The following is a 21,678-nucleotide window of genomic DNA, read 5'->3' as shown; positions in this document are numbered from 1 at the left end:
TTATTCTTTATGTTTTGTTTAAATACCACAGTTTGAATATATATTTCTAACCAACCATTCAGGTTAATAAATAACTATATCTCTCAATGTATTATTTTTTAAATTTTATTATATTTATATATTCTCATGTGTTATTTTCTTATATTGTTATCACTCATTAGACTTCGTAATAATCAGTTGCATTTAAGAAAACACTGCAGACGACAAACGACAAACACAACGCTTCTATTAATAATCATATGATATCTATAATGATTAGTTATATTTAGAATAATATTACAAACGGCAAACGACAAACGGCAAACAACAAACGATAAATAATAAACAACACTTCTATTAAGAATCCTAAGAGAATAAATATTATCTAAAGTATTAGTCTTGAGCTCTCACTCTCCATGTATATATTGAGGATGAGGGTACTCAAAATATTGTTGATGGCTAAAAATATTTTACTTCTAAATTATGAGGTAAAATATAAAAAAGTGAATTAGGATTTAGACATACCTAGAAAAATCTTAGTGATGAACACCATAGCGGTATACAGTATACAGTAAAATAGTGAGCATATCAAGACAAGATTCTACTTAGAAATACGTAACGGCAGTTGGTTTTCTTTCTAGCCAAAAAAAGAACGAACTTTTGTTGTAATAGCCTTCCATAAACCCCGTTGTATATATCCCATCCTGTGCTCATCTCTCGGCAGAGAAAACCTTCGTATTCATTGCTCAACGAAGCGAAATAAGGGAAGGAATCAAAGTATAGACAATAAACGAGCAGGTAATTATCGTCGATCGACCGTGTAAACCCCCCTGCCCTTCCTATCATTTCTAGCTCCAGTTGTTCGATCGCGTTCTTTGGTCCCTATATATGAGTTCTGATCCGGCTTTCTAGGGTTTATCTAGGGTTTGAGTCGCGATCGAGCAGGAGATCTCGGAGTTTGGTGCAATGGCGATCCCGGAGAAGGAGCTGGAGGACCGGCTCCGGGAGGTTGGAAGCCGGCTTGGCTCTCCGCCCACTGCGGTTGATGAACTCCTCCCACTTCTCGATGTGAGACCTCTTTGTTTCTCTTCTCTCGATGATTCTTATTTCGGGGTCTCTGGTTTAGAGACCATTTCTTGGGATTTTTTTTTCTTAGTAGGATGTGCGTCGTTGCATTCTGCGGTTTCCCGTTTGCTTCTTTCCGTGGTCTGCAAAATTATGCTTCAGTTCAATGTATGCGGTATCATGTTGATGTTTTTGATACAGACGGTGTGGAATGGTATGATATGCGCTTCTCATACATTGAGTCATTGGAAGTTATCTTAAGATATTGTTGCATGCTTTGTGGATATATTCCTAATGATGATCTGAAGGTGCTCAGTATTTGGCTTGGCCATGGCATCATGAAACTAGAAAATTGAGTGTTGAAGACCGAACTTTGAGATGATTCACCTAGTCATCCATTTTAAGCCTTAATATTTCTGTGAAAGAAATGACAGTGGGAGAAACTTCTCTTTGTCGAGCTCTTTATAAGGCCGTTGCATGCATGTTGATTGTAAGATTCTCTGTATCTTGTGTAAACAATCAGGTGTGTAGAAGTAGTTATGTTTCTAGCATTCTTAAGAGCTTATTAATGTGCGAAGAGCCATAATAGGCAATTTTCACGAAAAGGAAAGATAATAAAATGGATAGCAATGTGTCGTATGTGATTTTCAGAGCTCCTTTCAATAGCTTTAATTTCTAATAATTTGGTTTCGCTGGTTATTGACTGGGTCGTACATTTTTTCAACAGAGCAAGTAAATAATTTTGTTCATTGTGTTAATGACTTAATGCATTACTCCTTGCTGTTGATTCTAGTTTCCTTTTTTCTTAGTGACCATCGTTAAGTGAATATATGTTGTTTATACCTGTGGCATCCTTCTTAGGGTAACATTGTTTCCTTTCTGCATCCAGAAAGTTGAAAGCTTCTTGTCAAGAGTGGAACAATCACCATCCCAGTCAATGTTAAATGCACTACAACCTACAATGAATGCACTAGTTGCTAAAGAGCTTCTAGGATATTCTGATACAGATGTAAAAGTTGCTTTGGCATCATGTATTAGTGAAGTCACGAGAATAACTGCACCAGATGCTCCATATGATGATGATTCGATGAAGGTTCAGTTCTTTTTTCTTATCATTGCAGTTACCTGCTATTAAGACATATTTGTCTGTACTATGACCGTGGAAATGTGGTGGTGTTTGAGCTTGTTTAAGCTTGTAACTATGGCTTTCTGATCAAAATTTTAGGAGCTATTTCTGAGAATTGTGGAATCCTTTGAAAAGTTAGATGATATGTCCAGTACTTCGTATGGGAAGAGGGTTTCAATTCTTGAAACTGTTGCAAAGGTTCGCTCATGCGTAGTGATGCTGGATCTTGAATGTGACGATCTTATTCTAGACATGTTTCGCCATTTCCTGAAGACTATAAGGTAAGGAATCCTTTAAATGCTTCACCATATCATGCATTATTTTGTTTGTTCCTATGGTTGTCAAGGGGGCCAGGTGGTATAGCTCCCTTATATAGAACTTGAAGCACATATGTTTGTATTTAAACATTCTTGTCGACATGTATCTCAGTGAGATATGACATTCTAATAAATTTATCAATCAGGGTCGGCATGTTTCTGCAATTAATGCTGTTTTTTGAGAGAACTGTAGTTAATGCTGTTAACTTGATACTCATGTTATCAACGGAAGTTGATGGACCCACATGTCTTCTTTCAATCTTTATAAGTTTATAGCTGCTAAAATATAATTATAAGTTTTTTTGTATAGGCCCCTTTTCAAATGAGGAGAATATATTATATATCTTTAGATTGCTATAAGATAGCTTTTAATGAGAACCTCATTATGGTTGTTTGTGTCAGTACTAACATGTCTTTATCAGTATTCTGAAAGGGAAATTATTGTATCCAATAATGAGTTTATATACATCTTCCTATTAATTGCTACAATTGTATGGCAGCAGCAAATTTTATTGTGTTACTCATAAGAGAATGGTTCCTTTTCTTTAGGCTATATGAAGAAATTCCATTTCTTGATTTCTTCTCTGTTATCAGTATTTTCTATTTTTGAAATACAAGAATTAGAATGTGTTATAGGGGACTTGTATTGACTAAAAGTTGCATGGCTTTTAAAATATAGCATATTTTGATAACACAACTGACTATTTCTGAGTGTTAAACAACTGTCCTGGTCAGTCAGCTAGAGCTTATAAAGGATGTTTAGCATCTCTTTCTTGTTTCCTTATGTGCTGCTTTACAAGATGATTGTAACTTGTGACTTCATTGCTAAAAATTGTGTTCTTCAATTGTGTGAATTTTGGTTGCTTGCTTCTTGAATTTTTGATAAATTTATACTGTTCCTCCTTTCTTATTGGCTTTAGTTGGTTAGTAAATTATACTGAAAGCTGTTTGTTTTATTTGTAGCTTAAATCATCCAGAAAATGTCTTCTCTTCAATGGAGACCATAATGACACTTGTGATAGAGGAGAGTGAAGATATTTCACCAAATCTTGTTTCATGCCTTTTAGATAGTGTGGAAAAGGGCAACAAAGTAAATCTCATCCTTGTACTGCTGTCATCTTCCCTTGAGCTGCATGCACATATGCAATCTCTTTATTTTCTTAAATCTTTCTTTTTTCAGCTGAGTTCACTTAGACTTGCGGAGAAAGTAATCTGTAACTGTGCTGTGAAATTAAAACCAACCTTGATGGAGAGACTCCAAGACGTTCCTTTAAGCAAGTACAGCAAGATTGTTTACTCTCTTTGCCATGAGAATTCTGACGCTTTGGAGCACAATGATGAAGATGCTTCTGCGGATGACATGGTGCGACAATATCTCCTGGTTGATCAATATGCAATATTATTTTTAAGTGGTCAATTCGGTCATTTATATTTTTAGAGGATATAGATATGTTATATCATAGATAGTCACTCTTTTGAAAAATATCTAACTTGATCGCAGAGGTGAATGATGCAGTACCGTTTTCTTCTTTTAGCTGTTAGACTGCATTACTAGGAATTTCAGTGATCTTGTGCATTCCTGAGCTAAATTGCTTGTCCAGGATTTGTAAATTTAGAAAAACCTTATATCTGATTGTGATGGAATCTTAACCTATCTGATGGTTTATGTGCAACTGTGGGATCCTTAACATAAGAGCTGAGAATTTCAGTAATAAGCTCATTCTAGTGATCTAAAATGTTAAGAAGCATATGTTGTATGATTAAATGCATTGCATATATATTAATTCTTTCAACCCTCTTAACCAGTGTATATTTCTTTGATTAGTATGTTATAATCTGCATTGAGAATATTAGATACTATATGCCCATGTATATGTCCGTTTATGGCTATTCGTATATTCTTTTTTTTTTTTAAAAAAAATTTGATTAGAAAATTATCAGGTTTCCTGCAATTTTATTCATGCGCCTACTAATTTCCTCCAACAATTTATCATGCCAATGTAAATTGGTGTCTCTCCAGCAATGGAGGAGGCTGCACAGGTATTGCTCTCCTCAGACCACCATGGTTGGAGCCTCGTGGCCTCGTGTACTTGGATCCTCTAATATATCATACTTATACACAAGTTTTTTTTTTCTTTTTAGTTGTCAAAACTAGAACTATTTTAATAGATACAGTTCACTTTTTTCCGTCCCAAAGTGATCATGGAGTGCATCTGTTAGAGTTCGGGAGCATGTCAACTCATCTCTTCATCATTATCTTGAGAACTTATAAGTTATAACAACCTACATGATGTTAACTCTTGGTGAACATTTTCATGTAGTCACAAAAGGATGCTTCCTGACAAGCTGCTATGTGATCAGAACTTAATTTCTTTCTAATCCATTATATCTGTCTATCAACACCTTCAATGTCTACTGGAATTTTGAGCTTATATGGCTATGAAAATATATCAGGTAATAAAAGGACACTAATGGCATTGGTCTTGCATTTCAAATGAAGAACAATATGTTTATTCTCTTTTCTTTATTGTAAATGTAGGCATAATTGGAGATCTATTAACTAGCTGTTTGCTGATGCTTTCTTAGAGCTACATTGCCTGCAGTGATTCCTCTTGAAATTTCTTGACTTTTACATCTATAGCTGATTAGCTTCTTCTCATTTAATTTATGAACAGTTCCTGTGACTACCCTATCTATCAGTGATCAAGTTGGAGTATTACTATTTATGGCACTTCTCGCTTGTCATTATGTCGTAGAAACCCTGAATGTTAGCATTAGCATGATTTTATTTCGCTCTCTCTTTGAAGTTTTACTTCTCTTTTTTGTTGCCTTATTGTATGCCATTTCTCTTCGGATGGTTATAATAACTAGGCTTGTTGATACCATGTAATGGTACTTGATATGGGCTGATATAATGTTTATAATGCAATAAGCTGCCCATTGAGCGTCTTGCTATTAGCCAGCATATTACTTTTCTGAGTTGTACTTTTGTGTCTCAGGCAGATGACAGCAAACTATCAGAAAGGACTGTTTCTGATGAATTACCTCAGGCAGGCTGTCCTATACATGGAATTGCATTGTTAGCATTTACAGTTAACTATGAATATAATACAAAATTTCATATTTTCAATTTCAGGGATCTGCAAAGTTGCAGCAAGAAGTTGGTTGCTCGGAAGAGATCAGTACTGTTAAAAGCAAGTCATCAGGAGTGATGATGAGTAATGGTACTACTCCATTAGGCAGTGGTGAATTTTTGGCCAAAACAACTACTACTAAACAGAAATGTAAAAGTTCTTGTCAAGGTGGCCAGTCTGAAAGTACTGTTTTAGGAAATGCAGAGGAGCCTGATAACTTGGAGCCAGCTGCTGTAAAGCTAGATTCAGATCTCAATGGCAAGAAAATAAGAGGTCGCAAAACTAATTGTTCTAGTCAGTTAATAGAAGCCACTGATTGTTATAGGGTTAATAGTGATGAAGAGACGACCATAGTACCTGGCAGGAAAAAAGGCCCTAAAAGAGAAGCTGATAGTGCACAATTTCTTGGTCCATCTGCTAAAGATGTAGAATCGTCTTTATCATTGGACTGCACCAAAAGAAATGAACTTCAACCCCCTTTAACGGCTGACAGTGGAACACGACAGGTTGAGAGTTTGCTTGACTCAGCTCGACCAAAAGGAGGTCGGCATCATGGGTCAAAAGTATCTGCTAAGAGAGGCCGTGGAGATATGGCAACAAATGAGGTGTTGCCTCATTCTGAGCTGAAAAGAGTTGTCGGAAATAATGGAATTCAAGATCATGTATTACCTTCTGAAAGTTTAGATTCTAAGGAGTTGCAGGGTATCAGTGATTCAGAAGGAAAGTCCTTGACAGGCTTAGCTAGAAATGGTCAACCAAATAGTGCTAGTGTCCATGAAACACCGGATATTGTTACAGGCAATTCCGAGCTAAAATCTCGAGGACTTGCAGCTAAAACTGGATCTACAAGAAATGTTAGTGAGGGAGAATCATCACAAAAACAAAAGTCCAATTTTAAGCAGAAAGGAAAAGCGAACTCTGAAGAAAATAAAACTGGAGAACCCAGTTTGAAGGTGATCATATACTATTAGTAACTCTTACCTTTTTTTATATCACATAATGAGAAAAATATGCTATAACGACAAGGCTATCCAATTAATGAACTGTGAACTTTCTATTCTTAGAGAATATATTAACCAAATGCTGGAGTGTCTCTTTAACCCCTGCCTTCACATATTGGTGGGTTATTTTTGCATGTAGCCAAGTGGATAGCAAGTGTTTACTATAAACATCCACTTCTTTGAAAAGGATATGCCAGTGGATTGTACAATATGCTTTGGAGTCCAATATACCACACATGAGTTTCTGTATATGTTTTCTAATTTAGATGTCAATGAATGGGCAATTTCATGCAATGAGTAACTTATACTCAATTCTCAAAACATCATAAAATATCGCTTTTCTTTTCTCATTGTCCTATCATCATGTTTTTTAACTAGAACTTCGGCTTTTGAGATGGACACTACTCAAATCTAGGTTGCAGAGTAAGATGCAGCTTTTAAGCTTAGATATTTCAAGTTATTCATAGTTTAGTTGAAAAATGAAATAAATCTAGGTTTCTGTTTTCCTATTAATTTTTTAGATGATTAATTTCTCGTATTTCATTAAGTGATTGATTTGTATTTTACTGCAGAAAATGATTTCTCCGATGGCTTGTAGTAAGGCCCTAGGTAAAATTGAAGGCAAATCAGGAGAGAATGGTGGATCTAAGCGGAAGCGTGGGGATGGGAACAAGGTATTTATATACTTTGTTTTTACAGTGTGACAGGCAACATACTTGCTTTCTGTTGCAATGATAATAACTCTTAAGTCTTGATATTATTTTATTTAACAATGTAGTAGAAGAATGCAACATGTCATCTTTCATTTTCTTTCATTGTGGAAGTTTAATATGCACAATAGAGTGAATTTATCTTAGTTGATGTCAGATTTTGCAAAAATTTAACATTGAGTAAGAGACCGCATAGCACCTTTCACCTAAGCGGACATCTAGAAGTCAAGGTGGTTCAAAAGTAAATAAAGGAACAAAATTAGAAAATAATATAAACATAAATCAATAATGAACTCTTAAAAAATAATTAAATTAGCACTAAGAGCATAATAAGCTAATATATTCATCAATCTAGCAATATCTGCTACTAATTTAAAATATAAATTATCCCACACAATGAAGGGTAAAATAAAATGCTAAGGTGATGCCTCGATTTAGTAGATTGTCATGAGTGGCACCTAGGTAGTTCTGATTAGGACTGCAACTGAGCAGCCAAGATGCCTGTCTTTTAAAGAAGTTTCTACCTTACAACTTGTAAGGATTATTTGTAGCACATGCCCTTTAACTGCTGGGTTAAGTCCCTGATTCCACTTACTGAAGACCTTGTGAAAACAGCAGTTAATAGAATATCATGTTCTGTGGAGGTTATTTTCATTTGCAAGATTGTGGTGGACTAGTGCACATTGAAGCAAAAATTACATTCTGTTAACTTCTCTAGGATTAGTCTTTTTAAAAAAAATAAAAATAATAAACAGTAGAATTTGTTGTTTCCATTACACTTTATCGTAACTTGAGCACTTGTTTCCATGAGGGTCCATTAAATTGTGTCATATGACTATTACATGTGCACTACTGTTGTTTGTGTGCTTGTTTGAAAGACACTTTGCCATTTTGATTAATGCTCAACATGGTCTTGTTAAATGTGCTGTAAAGTTACCTCATCACCTTGTCTAGAAATGCTATTAAGCTCCTAATTTAATAAATGATGAGGTTTGATCGGTAAACCTTATGAAGATGGTGATACACTAGTCATTTTTTATGGTTCAATCTTTTATATGTGGGATTCCTTATATAATTTTATTTAATAAATTTTACTACATCTTTTGAGCTTACTTTTTGACAACATAGGCGGCCTTAAATCCATCTTGAATTGATGCAGGATAAACTCCTTAATTGCAGATTTGAGAAGAAATGTAACAAAAGTAAGTAAATCTGAAGAATCCATCAACCAGGGTGTTGGAATCCACTATTGTTGGAATCCACCAAAAGAACACTCAGTATATCAAAACTTAAAAAAATGTTCATTGATTCAAAAGAGAGGACTATAAGACTTTATATAAGCAAAATACCAAACTAACCATAATGTCATAATAAGCAAAAGACAAGAATAGTCTAATAAGCAAAAATGATGAAAATAGTCCTATAAGACTAGTTAAGACTCTTGTTTAGCCAAAGAGTTTAGAGTAAACATGTCAAATAGTAGTGTCCACACTATCTTAAATCCAGTGACATCGATGCCTTCCACATATTACCCTCAAACTAAGTAGCAATTTGATAGCTTTGTAACACCAAGAAATCTTCAGGTAATCTTCTCTTTAGTGCTTCTCCAACAAAAGGGAAGCACCTAGAAATGTGAGTCTGAAGATATAACTCTAGAAAATCCTTCTTGTTTCTTGGCTTTGATATCTGGTCATCAAACAAAGTAACAACCATGATAAGACTAGTAAGGGAAGGAAATCTTTAGGTTCCTACTACTTTTCTGATCATAATAATTATCTTACAAAGGAAGTACGTAGGATGTGAACTTAAAAAGCACTGTTGCAGACTTGCAGTGACTCTTGACCCTCAAGGACCTTCTGGTTTGCCCTTTAATAATTTTGAATGATTCAGTTTATTGCATAAGTTGGTTACATTCAAGGTTTGGCCAGGATACCAGATATATGATTTATTTTCTCTTTTTTGTCTTTTGGATCTAGTAAAGTCTTTTATTTACATGATCTGATCTTCTATGCATGCCAAAGAGTTGCACTTATCAGGACCCTAGATCATAATCCTTAAACTGTGCCATTAACTTTCCACTTGGACCAACCTGCCTGTTAGGAAAATGGAGAACTTATCAAAGTAGTTTTTCTATTCAAATTTCTGTAACTAGCAGTAATTGATTTTTTTAATTTACTTAAGCATCAGTATATTTCTGCTGTTTAGTGGAGGTTAGTTCTGTTCTTGATTGATTGGTTGTGGAAGCTATTATGATACTGTTCTTGATTGATCAGTTTACTTCCTTGGTCTTTATATTTATAATACATACTGGTCCCATATTCAATTGCTTTGTTTCTTGTTTTTTAAATACTTTGGACATCTTAATTCTGATTATATATTCCATTGCTTATCACAGGTTTCTGCTTCAAAGGAAAGTATTGATCTTGATGAGAGCCTTGTTGGTTCCAAGATTAAAGTATGGTGGCCAGATGATAAAAGGTATGTCGACGTCAGCATGGATGTTTTCACATGGTCTCATGGATTATAATTAAATTCTTGATGCCTTATTGTTCTAATGTAGAATATAGGTGTTCAGGACAGAAGTTGGTCTATAGTCAATACGAGAATAATGGAAGGTGACATTTTACTAATTAGAATATAGATACGGAATATTTTTTAAGAGATGGAGTTCTTGACTCTGCATTGTTTGCTCTGAATTCATTGGATAGATGAACAAACATCATGAATATGACCAGAAGTTTCTAAAACTTTAGGCAAATACTTTTCCATCGATATGGTGTTTTTTAGTTGGCTGTTTATCCAATCTTGTGCGGAAAAGTCAAAGTAGGAATCACAGTCATACTAGGTATCATCTTATGATGAATTGTATAAGTTTTCTTTCTATTTTCCCTTCCTTCTTTTTTTCCCTCCTCGTTCCTCTTTTTTTTCCTATATTCTTCTCCAACCTTTACATACTCCCAACGAGATGTACTTTTTAAATATAATCTTTCTTCTAAGATCTGATTCATCTGGATCTGTGTTCCTTGTATGTGCTAAATTATCAATTGGCATGTAGATCTCAATAAACAGATGCATTTTATTGCAAATTGAGTCAATAGGCATGGTCTTAAAAAGTTATGTGGCAGAATATTCTTAAGGTACCTATTCTTCTTTATAACTTTCTATTCTCAGCAGTCTGAGTAAATTCCTGCTACATTTTCAGAATCAGGGGATAGTTTAAATATGAAATGCCTGTTGATCACTAACAAATTTATGCTATGTTAGCTGTGACTGGTGTAAGAGCAGGCAATCAGATGTTATTCCATATTCCTTGTTTTATAAAAGGGATTAGATGTTATTCTCTGAGTGGTTCTTATATCCCAACAAAGTAGTGTTTTTCTTACTGGCCAGCTATAGCTGATCAGCTTCGGTAGGCTTATTGGCGAAGGTCTTAGAATTTGACTCTGGAGGAGATTTTTCTCTATCATCTAGTATGATATTATCATGTAGATTAACTTGGTCCATATTGACTCCATCTATTCTACTTGTTCTTTCATATTGTATTTGAACGGCTTGTTATTCTTGCTAGGGCATGCTGAAGTAGGCTCTTTGTATCATTTTTCACTAACAATAGATAGCAGCGCTGGACCTAAGGATGTTTTTCAAACATTTCATGCTGCTGCTTGGTTATTCAAAATTTACAGTTGAAACACACAGTATAAATTTAGTATTATCATCTGTATTAGCTTCAATTGCATCACCATTCATCATTCAAGCAGTATTTTAATTTGCAGGTTCTATAATGGCATGGTCTCATCATTTAATCCTGCTTCTAAAAAGCATAAGGTAGCTACAATTATTACTCTGGTGAAATTTCTTTGTTGTCTGTCTTTTGGATCTGTGGATTATTTTCTCATTGTATTGCGATTTTTGTAATGCCCAGATTCTTTATAATGATGGTGATGTAGAGGTACTGCTGCTCAGCAAAGAAAGGTGGGAGTTTGTTGGAGGTGACACTGAATCAGATGGGGTAGGTATATATCTTCATTTTGTGTTGTAATTATTGTAGTGTACTTTTGTTTTCTGAAATTCATTTGCTTCTCTAGCAGGGGCAAGCAAAAGATCTTCCAACTCCCGTTGTCACACCAGAAATGTAAGTGTTTTCTGTTTCCTCCCAATGTTGCATACTTGCATGCAGAATTTCTAAGGTTGGCTTGATTCCTGGAAAACTCCATCTAGGTGAAACCTTGATCTTTTTTGTTCTTATTGTAACATCCGTTTTTTGGTTTGTTAATGGTTTAAAAAGCATCTTTCATCTTGTTGAGTAGTTTCAAATTTTAAATTAGGCGACACTGATAAATTTGCATGTGCAAATTAAAATTTGCTAGTATGCTTTCCAGTGTGAGATGTATTTCCAAAAGAAAGAAAGATAAAAACTTGCAACTTTCTGTGTTTTGTCTTCATATAGTCAAAAGCACTATGGAAATTGAAAAATCATGTGAATTACATATGCATTTTCTATCATCTCCTTAAAGGTTTATTTGATTTTTCCATATGTTCTCTTGTTGCCACTTGACCAGGCTGCTAAGTGGAAAACCTAAAGCATGTGTAGGTCGCCCACAAAAATTAGCGAAGGTGGAAACACCAAAAAGGTAAATGGAAGCAGATATACATTAAACATATTATAATTGATCAAAAAGTAGTATTTAATTTCACTGTCTTTTTTTGACCTTTTATAGTGGCGAAGAGTCAAATAGTGTTCGAGGGCAGGATCTTCCAAAGTGCAGAGGCAGGCCAAAAGGTGGAGGTTCCAAAATTGTTATGTCAACTGAAGATGACAGTTCTAAAAGCACAAGCAAATCAATGGAGAAAGCTGTGGATAAGGGTAAGCTAAAATTGGAAAAAGAAGGGACTGCTAATACTGGCGGTAAGCTTAAAATGGATGCCAGTAGTCAGTCTAAGGGTGATACAGACACAGATGGACCTATATCCAAGGATGACGGTTCAAAGAATGATGCCAACTCAAGTGATGGTGTCGCCAAAGCTGGTAGAAAATCCAGAAATCACACCCTTAATCATACCAGCAAATCAAAGGATGAAGTATCTAGTAGTGAGAAGAATAGAAAGGACACAACTAAAAGCTTGTCCACTGAACATACTCCCGGTATTCGCCAGAAATCAAAAGACATCAACACTGCTAAAACTGGCGAAGGACCCAAGACTGATGATTTGGCTTTGGAAAGGAAATTACGGGAAAGTGAGGCATCTGCTGCAAAGAAGCGCAAGAGGAAGAGCCAGAGGTGATTGGTCAGGATGATATCTTTCCTTGGGTAAATGCATCTGCTTTCACTTAATTTAGGTTTTAAGCAAAATTTCCTGTTTCTCATTGTTCTCACCATCTGCCTACATGATTGTCTCAGTAAAGATGATGCAGCTGATAGAAGGAAATGCTGTGGGTAGAAGTAGGTTGCACCTAGCATTACTTTTCTTGTGGGATGGGTACAGGATGCAAAAGCTTTAGTTGTCAACATTGATGCTTACCATAAGTTAATGTTCATTTAGATGGTGATTTAGCCAGGCAGCTAATGTTGAGGCCATTTTGAGTATGTGAATTTTTGTCGCTCATATGCCTTCGGAAAAGAGTAGGAGATAATCTCTCTCTCTCTCTCTCTCTCTCTCTCTCTCTCTCTCTCTCTCTCTCTCTCTCTCTCTCTCTCTATATGTATGTATGTGCTGTGTCATATTCCTGGTCTGATAGTTACAATTTTTAGTAGTTAGTTGTGATGGCTCTTTTATCTCGCTTCTTCGGAGTGAGCGTAGAATGATTGGCGACCTTTTGGTTATACACTATAATTAAGCTGGATGCTATTTTTGCTTGCAGCTGACAGCAAACTCTTTTTGTTCCATATTCTTTTTGTGGGTTTGTAATCTTGCGTTGATGGCAATAAGAGGACGCCGTCTCAATCAGTCACAGGCAACGGTATCGGGTAGATTGATTCCTATTCAAAACTGGAGCATGATTATTCTTTCCCAAAACTTTTTTGTTGATTTTTTTCTTCGTTTTTCGAAATTCTTGTCTGTCTATCTAGCTAACCCATAAAATTCCAAATGAAAACTTTAAACGCAATAAGGTCAACCGATGTACTTACTTCTAAACGGTGGAATAGAATATGGCAACTCGGTACCTTCATCCAACCAGGAAAGACAAATATAAATTTAAAACTAGACCCAGAAAAGCTTTGCCAAGGAGAAGAAGGCTAAGAAGAAAAACGATAGATCAATAAACAGAAAGAAAAATAAGAGAGAACAGAGCTGATACAAGGAAAGGGTAGGGTAGGCTAAGAATACAAGAACTATCTTTAGGAAAGGAAACAAAAAAAAAAAAAAACCCTAACCTTAGATAGAGCAAGCAGTTGTTGCCTCAAGCAGATACGTGGATTGAACTCCGAGTCCACGTCCAACCCTGCCCATCGTCTTCTCTCATCGTTTCATTCTTTCCTCTTCATGCTGTCAGTCAGGGTTTAGAGGCCGAGTTGGCGTCCGTAGGCCGTAACACGTCGCCGTTTGCCGCGCCGGACGGCTGCACAGCCACCATGGAGGCGGAGGGGCGTGTGTGGCACGTGGCGGTGGAGATGGCGGAGGCGAGGGAGATGGGCATGAGGCAGAGGCCCTTCCCTTGGAGGTACTGCATCGCCGAACCCATGTCATCCTCCATCAGCTTCACCACCTGCTGCTCCGTTGCGGTCAAACTGTTGTGACTCTTCCCGCCCTCCCTCTGGATTCAATCACCACATAAAACGAGGCTCGATTTGGTTGCGGAACGCAAAAGAAAATGCGCATAATGTAAAAAGAGGGGTAGCATTTCGTTCCCTTTCACTCAGTTGCTATTTGTATTTTGTTACAAGATAGGATACTCAGGTTATTATTATAAATAAGTCTTTTAAATAATAACCTTCTCATAAATTCGAGAAATTATTTTCCTAGTAACTTTGCTTCTTTATTATGGAGAGTTATCGCATTATCTTTTCAGGCCCCAACAAGAGATTGTATATAAATATGGTTGACTCCGAGTGGACGTCAAACGTTTTTAGAGAAGTTGCCAGTTAAGAAATAGTTACAGCTAGTTACAAAACCTGCTGGAATAGCCGCTACATACATCAAAAGACAATTTTACCAAGATTTGAGTGGAGCGAACTACCATCCCCACTGTCAATATCTCATCTTGTTGTTGTTTAATTGAAACTAGAAATGTTTGGTAGAAAGTTAGATGATTTCGAGAAGTTGAGAAGTTCAGTTTTTGTAATTCAATTTATCTCTTATACTCTAACAATCAAAGACTACTGCTGACCAAATCAACTGGGTAGAAGAACAGAAGAAGAGAAAGAGAAGAGAAGCTACCTCGGAAGACATATCAGCCTTGAGAGGGGAAACAGCCGCTGCTCCTCCTCCGCCCAACCGGCTCGTGCTCAGAACCTAATTAAAGCACAGAGAATTAGAGGATCTTAATGACGAGCATCATAATATGATATCATATTTGGGAGGGTGAGAGGATCTTTTGCCTTGACTTGGAGCTGGAGGAACTTCACGTAGTCGATGATCTCATCCAACATCGACGCCTTGTCCGTCTGCCCATTATATCCAAACCCAACTACTTCAATACCATAATCATCATTATCAACTAAACTCAATTAGATCTTTAATCCCCATATGCCACCTCGAATGACAAAAATACCCTTCTCACATATTCTAAATTCTCTATTAAAACTCACTATTGCATCCCAGCACTCAGATTCTTTTAATCTAAAAGTAAAAATTAAAAAAATAAAGTTTGCAGTGAATAAATAATTGCGAATGAGAAAAGGAGTGGGAACCTTATTGGCATTGGGTACCAACTCTTGGAGCGATCTCATGCGCTCTGCGATTCGTTCCCTCCGAAGCTGTACGAACACAAGGAGACGAGGAGAAGAAGAAGAAGAAGAAGAAGAAGAAGAAGAAAAAAAAACGTTAATTGATAACTGCCCCCAATTGAACCATTTATTGCTCCACCTAGGTTTCTGTTGCATTAATTGCACCTTAATTAAAAATGTGTTTTTAAGTCTTTCGAGAAACGAATTAAATAGCTTAGTATTTAAGTATTATTATTATTTTTATTATTTTTTAAAAGAGACGTTCTTGGATCTATTTTTTAGCCGTTACCCGCTCGGCGATGCTGTGGGGATCGGTGGCTTGGCCTCTCCTCGCCCTCACGCGCGGGCGTTCCTGCGCCGGAGAATGCCCTACTACGCCCTGCTGCTGCTGCTGCATTTGTACTTTCGATTTCCAATTTAGTACCGGAAAAGGCTAGAATTTGAATTCAAAATCTTGCGAAATTCTAGGGGGTTTTGTGTCGAACCTGCGGTTGGTGGAAATGGTGCTGCGCGGCCGCTTGATGGAATGATTCGCCGAATCCATTGTAGAGTCCTTCGCCTGCCTGAGAGGAGAATATTTGAAATTTGAAAATTAGTTTTTGTTTCTGTTTTTTGAGAAATAGAAGGAAAAAAAAGTACTGGAGATTAAAGAATCGTACGGTTGGATCTAGGGACTCGAAGGCGGCGTCGACATCGTCTTGAGACGCGAGGGCGATCGGGAGAGGGAGGAGGCCCGAATCGCCGGCGGCGGTGGGTGACACACCCACCTCAGGGAGGAGGAACTGCTGGCTGCGATCGAGACCGCCGAGCTGGAGCATCAGCGGCTTCCCGGCCGGCGAGCTCTGGCCTGCCATGCGGTTCCTGCGGAGGCGGGAGGCGAGCAGCGACGACTCGTCGTACGGCAGGTAGTTGATCTCCTCCGATGCGGGGCTCAGGCCGGAGAGAAGCTGGTCGAACAGATCTCCGTCCGGCGAGATCCCGTTCAGAGTCGCGGCCATCGCTTGCATTTCCCTGCTATTCGGTAACATCTCGCCTAGGGTTAGGTTTAGGGTTTGGAAATAGCGGCTCTTGTTTGTGACAAGAGGAATGGAGTAGGGAGGAAGACGAAGAGGAGCAGTTCGCGTCTTAGCGTTATTTATGAGTGCCTCAGTGATCGCTTTTATTTATTCCTTTCCGTAGCCTAATCTAATCTGTTCCACGATATTATAATTTAGAGATACTGTCACTTAAATTATCACCCTTTTTTTTTATTAAATAATAATTTTGAAAAATACTGATAATTAGAGTGTTAAGTGGTGTAATTAACTCTGTAATTGAGCGGATCACGCCCGTCTAATTATCTCGAGATTCGTTAACCGTTACGATGGACCTGAAGACGATTGATGGTTCTGGAAGTTAGGCAGCACGTGCTCATCTACGTTCCCTGAGAATATAGAGCTTTGGGCCAAATTTAGTATATTTTGTTTGGGCTACAAGCCCACATTTTAGCTTACAACTCTGAGAATACCCCAACCTTAGATTTATTACCTAATTTCGAAAAACACCCTATGTTACTATTATTAACAACCTACTATATGAGTTTTTATTCTTTTCTACCCCTGTATTTATTTAATCGTTAATTTCAATATACCTAAATTAAATTAATAACAGCTACGAAATGGCTTTAATAACTTATGAGCAGTGTGACTTTCTTCTTCTTCTTCTTCTTCTTCATCATCAGTACATAGATATATCACCAAGAGGAATTTCTAAGTTAAAAAAAGGTTGTTGTGCTCTCAATTAATTTTATATCGAATTTGTAGCAGTTAACCACTCAATTATGAGATGTATAAAGGGTCTATCACTTATATAGAAATAACAAGGGATATAAAAGATCTAATTATCCTCTAATGGAATTAGGTACGTATCTAACACAAGGTTTTGGTACACCCAAACCACAAACCCTATGCAAGCCAATCGCAGCCACGCACCTAGTTGCAGTGAATTGGTGCACTCCCGATTGCAGAGGATCTTCTACCTCTTGTTTCGTCAAAAGCCAAACAAACGTCATCTCTCGGAACACTTGTTCCTCTACCCTCTTTTAATGGCGTCTTTTCCTTATATTATTATTAATTTAAAAGTTAGAGTGGCGTACACGACCGTGCAAGCCTTCGTCCCAATCCGCCTGATGGCCGGGTCCAATTTAAAATAATTTAACGTTCAAAAGTTAATAGCATGCATTATATCTATCATCTAACTTACTTAGGAGGAATTTAACTTATAATAATAAAAGAAAAAGGTAAGGATGTCAGGGGAGTGGGACTAACCACTATTGCTAGCTAATTAGTAGGCACTCCATAATTATATGTAACTATCCAGGGTGTTGCATGTCTATTTTTCTTTAACTTGTTGTCTTTTGTAGTTGATTTTCGATCCTCTTATTTTTTAGAATTTTTATAGTCATGCCTTGGATTACTGGATTGATAGAATTTTTGGAGCTGTTCTTCATTTTAATTATATATTGTATCCCAAGCTTGATGCTCTATTTTAAATTGTTGGACTAGCTTCTATAAACTAAATGTGGGGCTTGTGTTAGAGAGTTATTGTTCTATTCTTCCTTTTCATTGTGTATTAAGTTGTATTAATGTAACTCTTGAAAGTTAATGAATTAATTTGTCTACTAGCTTTCTCTAAAGGAAAAAAAAAAGTAACTATAATTTATTGCTAGGAAGAATGGAAGGTGAGGTAATAGCATTACCAATGCTTAATTATCTCAATTATTAAACTCAAAAGGAGAATTCAAGTTGTTATCTTGGTTCACAATCCATATCCATAGCAACTAGTGTTGATGCTAGCCACACACACACACACACACACACACTGCTAACGCAAACGCACCTGCAACTACTAACTAGGAAATGGGCACTAATGGACTCCACCGTACTAATTCATCTCAGCATAGAAAAATAAGTGGCAGACTTGATTGCTTCAAACTTAGACGTCAAGAATTCCTTCCAATGGATAAAGAAGGAAATCTTGGAGAGAGACTGTTGCTGCTTTCACGAATTGGGACGTAATCTTTGTTTATTTCAACTGGAACGTTACAATTAGTATGATGCTAGCTTGTAGATTACAAGCCTGGTATCCAAAAGAAATATGGACATAGTTTAAAACAAGTTTTCTAACTTAGAAAAATACCAAAATCGTAATAATAATTATATTGAATCAAGCTCAATGAGTGAAACAAATAGCTATCATCAAGCATGCCAGGCTAGAATAATAGATTCAGACCATTACTATTTTTTTCATTTTTGGTTATTTTTTCTGTTATATTTTTCTAGATTCAGATTTGAATTCAAATTTGTACGACGTGCTTATGAAACAGTCAACGTGAATGCAACTTATGCCTCCATCTTCTACACTTTGACTTTGCATGGGTCTCTTACTAAAAGGTCATGTGGTCATAACATTAGTCAACAACTGCTTGTTGTAATTCCAATTCAACTCTAAGTACTGCTTGAGATCTTTTACTAAATTATAATAGACTCTAGAAAAGCTAACTATATGGGTAGAATGTCTTATAATTTATAACCGATACCACCACTTACGTAATTAGATCTTCCTCAATATGACCATATACAAAGGCAGCAATTAGACCAATCTTTTGATGTTTTTTTTTTAAAAATTCTTTTCATGGACTTTTCAATTGGTCCCCAATTTTAAAGTCTATGCAGGCAATCACAATGCTACTGTCAGAACCCTTGGCAATTGGCCTCACTTTTGTTTTCTAATTTTTGGTTCTTATGCTTCTATTTTAACAAGAGAAAAAAAAAGAATAATACATAGGATTAGAAAAAAAAAAATGCTTAGATGTATTTGATCACTCTTTAATTTTAAGCTTCTTTGTTTTAAAATTTCCTAAAAGTTTCTAGTTAGGGATTGACACAGAAATTCTTTTAATCCAACTCACAAACCCCTCTCACTTTGGCAAATACTATTCTGATCACATCAAAATTGGGAGGACAGAGTGGAAGATTTTGAATTAAAAAAAAAAGAAAGCCGAAAGCTATCCAGCCAAGAGAGCACTGGATGCAATGAATTATGAAAGCATAGATCAGATCATCTGCATTCTTTACAGCTTGAAGTCTCTGACACCCAATCAGAGTTTGCCAAGTATACTAGATGTAGGAGATTCCTGCAATTGGGTCTGCAGATTAATTATCGACTCTCAAACTCTTCAATGATGTGGTTAATTGAGTTGAGAGTCACCTTTCAGTTTGGAATTGGATCACTTTCCAACTAAACAAAACTGATCTTTGTCTAGAGCTCCACCCATTTCTTACTATAATCCCAACATAGACGAAAAGGAGGAAGGAGAAGAGGATTAGATCAAAAGACAAAAAAAGATTTGGGGGTAATCCAAAGGAGGCCGTCTCCCCTTCTAGATGACATTTTTTTTAATCTTAACCACCCGGTTAAATAAATAGGAAGGTTTCCTTTTAAAACGTCGAGGAGGAGAGGGGGGCGGAGAAAGATATTAACGGTGAGTCGTCGTGCTCCTTAATTCGTCCCATTCCTCTCCATCGAATTCCTTGAAATTCAAAACCCAGCTCCAGAATCGCCTGCGTTAGATTGCTCGCGTCTCAAAATCTCGCCTTTCCTCTCATTTCTATCTCGATTCGAATCCCCTGCTCTCGCCTTCCTTCTAATTTTTTTTACGATTTTTTTTTTTCTTCTTCAATTCTTGTTCTTTGGATCGGATTGTTATCTGGGTATGTGAGAATTTTGCGATCCATTCCATGGATCGAAGCGGTGACCGGATTCGATTCAACGTGGGCGGCGAGGTGTTCGAGACGACGGCTACCACCATCGCCAACGCCGGCCGCGAGTCAATGCTCGGCGCCCTGCTCGACGAGACCTGGAATCCAAGTCAGCACCGTTCGCACGAGTACTTCCTCGACCGGAACCCGGCGTGCTTCGCCGTCCTCCTCGATCTCCTCCGCACTGGCGAACTCCACGTGCCCCCTCACGTGCCGGAGCGCCTCCTCTTCCGCGAGGCCCTCTTCTACGGCCTCCTCGACCACGTGCGCGCTGCCAGGTGGGGTCCCTTCGACGGCAATCGCCTCCGGCTTGCCACGTCGGTCTCCGGCCGCGCCCCCGGCGATGGCACCGCCGTCCGCGCCGGCCCCGACGGCGGCTACTCTGTGGCCCACGGCGGGCTCGTCCACGTCTACGACTGGATGCTCGAAGAGCACCGGCCCATCACCCTCGACTATCAACAAGTCAACGACATCGGCTACATCGACTCCGACAGCATCGTGCTCACTGCGCGGGAGCGCCTCGGAAAATGTGACGGTGGCATGGGAGTCTTCTCCGCCTCTACCGGAGAGCTCCGCCATCGCTTCCGCGTCGTCCACGATAAGAAAGTCAAGAGCTTTACTGCCGGCGCTCTCAGTTTTAGCTCGGATTGCAAGATTTTTGCCAGTTGCAAGGGGAGATTTAACGAGTATGGTATCGGAGTCTGGGATGAGAACAGTGGAAATCAAGTAGATTTCTTCTACGAGCAGCCTGGTTGCTCCTTTGGCGATGCTGACAAACTCCAATGGCTGGACGGCTGCAACTGTTTGATGGTGGCCACTTTGTTTCCGAGAACTGACAACTGTTTCATTGGCCTGTTGGATTTCAGGGAGAAGAGTGTGGTCTGGTCTTGGTCAGATGCCGGCACGGCAGCGTCTCTCGACGATAAGAGAGTCTTACATGCGATAGCAATGGAGGATAACCAGTCGATTTGTGTAGTTAACCAGTATGATGACTTGGGATTCATTGATCTGAGGAGCAACGCAGGGGGGGTGAGATGGAGTTCAAGGAGTAAGCTTATGAACAGGAAGGTGCCTAATGAGGAGAGCTGTTATCCCAAGCTCGCGGTGCACGACGGCCAGCTCTTCTCATCGATGAACGACAGCATCTCAGTGTTCTGCGGTCCCGACTTCGCCCTAACGTCGACGCTGAGAAGGAGCTACGGTGGTTCGATATGTGATTTCTCGATCGGTGGCGATCGGTTGTTCGTGCTGCACAACGAGGAGAATATAGTTGATGTGTGGGAGACACCACCTTCTCCGATTGTGTAGTCTTGAATTTGAATCCCTTTCTTTTATTTCCTTTATCTTACAAGTTCTAAGAAGAAGAAGAAGAAACAGAGTAGAGGAATGTATTATTGTCCCAATGAAGGAATTGGGAGATCTATTATGAGAGTACCTAGCAAGTTTGCTCTCAGACATTTGGAATGTAAGTAAATGTTTTTTTCGTCTAGGAATGATACAGTGTGATTGCTTAACTGCAACAGTCCTTCTTGTGCGTTCAATTCTCAGAATCCTTCAATCCAATGGTTAACTTCCAAGCCAAAACAGAGCTATCGTATGCTCTGCTACTAGTTTTCTACTAAAAAAAAGATGACCAATTCCACAATAATCATTGCCCCTTC

General features: G+C 38.0%; 3 protein-coding genes across 9 annotated transcripts; 2 read left to right on the top strand and 1 right to left on the bottom strand.

Annotated features, from left to right (window-relative positions):
- The first annotated feature begins 632 nt into the window (after window positions 1–632).
- LOC140773093 (sister chromatid cohesion protein PDS5 homolog C-like) lies at window positions 633–13,020 on the top strand. Of its 7 annotated transcripts, XM_073115461.1 has the most exons (16): window positions 633–777; window positions 903–1,047; window positions 1,934–2,137; window positions 2,270–2,451; window positions 3,451–3,577; window positions 3,668–3,850; window positions 5,487–5,537; window positions 5,624–6,574; window positions 7,195–7,296; window positions 9,728–9,810; window positions 11,106–11,157; window positions 11,255–11,341; window positions 11,418–11,464; window positions 11,892–11,963; window positions 12,051–12,641; window positions 12,732–13,020. In XM_073115461.1, the coding sequence occupies exons 2-15, from the start codon at window positions 946–948 to the stop codon at window positions 12,613–12,615; spliced, it is 2,808 nt and encodes a 935-aa protein (XP_072971562.1). In that variant the 5' UTR covers window positions 633–777; window positions 903–945; the 3' UTR covers window positions 12,616–12,641; window positions 12,732–13,020. The 7 variants fall into 7 exon arrangements, with proteins under 7 accessions (XP_072971562.1, XP_072971563.1, XP_072971559.1 ...); XM_073115462.1 differs by having other exon boundaries at window positions 11,421–11,464; window positions 12,051–13,020; XM_073115458.1 differs by having other exon boundaries at window positions 12,051–13,020.
- A 498-nt stretch (window positions 13,021–13,518) lies between these two features.
- On the bottom strand, window positions 13,519–16,372 carry LOC140773095 (bHLH transcription factor RHL1-like). Its single transcript, XM_073115467.1, has 7 exons — window positions 15,878–16,372; window positions 15,704–15,781; window positions 15,508–15,609; window positions 15,183–15,248; window positions 14,871–14,936; window positions 14,710–14,784; window positions 13,519–14,086 (listed from the first exon to the last, which is right to left on the bottom strand). The coding sequence occupies exons 1-7, from the start codon at window positions 16,244–16,246 to the stop codon at window positions 13,826–13,828; spliced, it is 1,017 nt and encodes a 338-aa protein (XP_072971568.1). The 5' UTR covers window positions 16,247–16,372; the 3' UTR covers window positions 13,519–13,825.
- Window positions 16,373–19,567: 3,195 nt separating this feature from the next.
- Window positions 19,568–21,531, top strand: LOC140773094 (BTB/POZ domain-containing protein At2g24240-like). Its single transcript, XM_073115466.1, has one exon. It carries the CDS (start codon window positions 19,997–19,999, stop codon window positions 21,323–21,325), a length of 1,329 nt encoding a protein of 442 aa, XP_072971567.1. The 5' UTR covers window positions 19,568–19,996; the 3' UTR covers window positions 21,326–21,531.
- Window positions 21,532–21,678: the final 147 nt, after the last annotated feature.

The sequence above is a fragment of the Typha angustifolia genome, chromosome 13, assembly GCF_048772165.1.
Source record: "Typha angustifolia cultivar Huaian chromosome 13, ASM4877216v1, whole genome shotgun sequence".
Lineage (NCBI taxonomy): Eukaryota > Viridiplantae > Streptophyta > Magnoliopsida > Poales > Typhaceae > Typha > Typha angustifolia.
This window is presented reverse-complemented; position numbering and strand designations above follow the sequence as displayed.

What these genes read in the sequence shown, in the direction of transcription:
- LOC140773093 (XM_073115461.1), top strand. Translation starts at nt 946, where the DNA reads ATGGCGATCCCGGAGAAGGAGCTGGAGGACCGGCTCCGGGAGGTTGGA. An exon ending in GTGTGGAAAAGGGCAACAAA is followed by an intron (nt 3,578 to 3,667) that starts GTAAATCTCATC and finishes TTCTTTTTTCAG; the next exon opens with CTGAGTTCACTTAGACTTGC. An exon ending in CTGCTTCTAAAAAGCATAAG is followed by an intron (nt 11,158 to 11,254) that starts GTAGCTACAATT and finishes TGTAATGCCCAG; the next exon opens with ATTCTTTATAATGATGGTGA.
- LOC140773094 (XM_073115466.1), top strand. Translation starts at nt 19,997, where the DNA reads ATGGATCGAAGCGGTGACCGGATTCGATTCAACGTGGGCGGCGAGGTG.
- LOC140773095 (XM_073115467.1), bottom strand. Translation starts at nt 16,246, where the DNA reads ATGTTACCGAATAGCAGGGAAATGCAAGCGATGGCCGCGACTCTGAAC. An exon ending in TCGAGTCCCTAGATCCAACC is followed by an intron (nt 15,782 to 15,877) that starts GTACGATTCTTT and finishes TTCTCCTCTCAG; the next exon opens with GCAGGCGAAGGACTCTACAA. An exon ending in AGGCTGATATGTCTTCCGAG is followed by an intron (nt 14,087 to 14,709) that starts GTAGCTTCTCTT and finishes GATTGAATCCAG; the next exon opens with AGGGAGGGCGGGAAGAGTCA.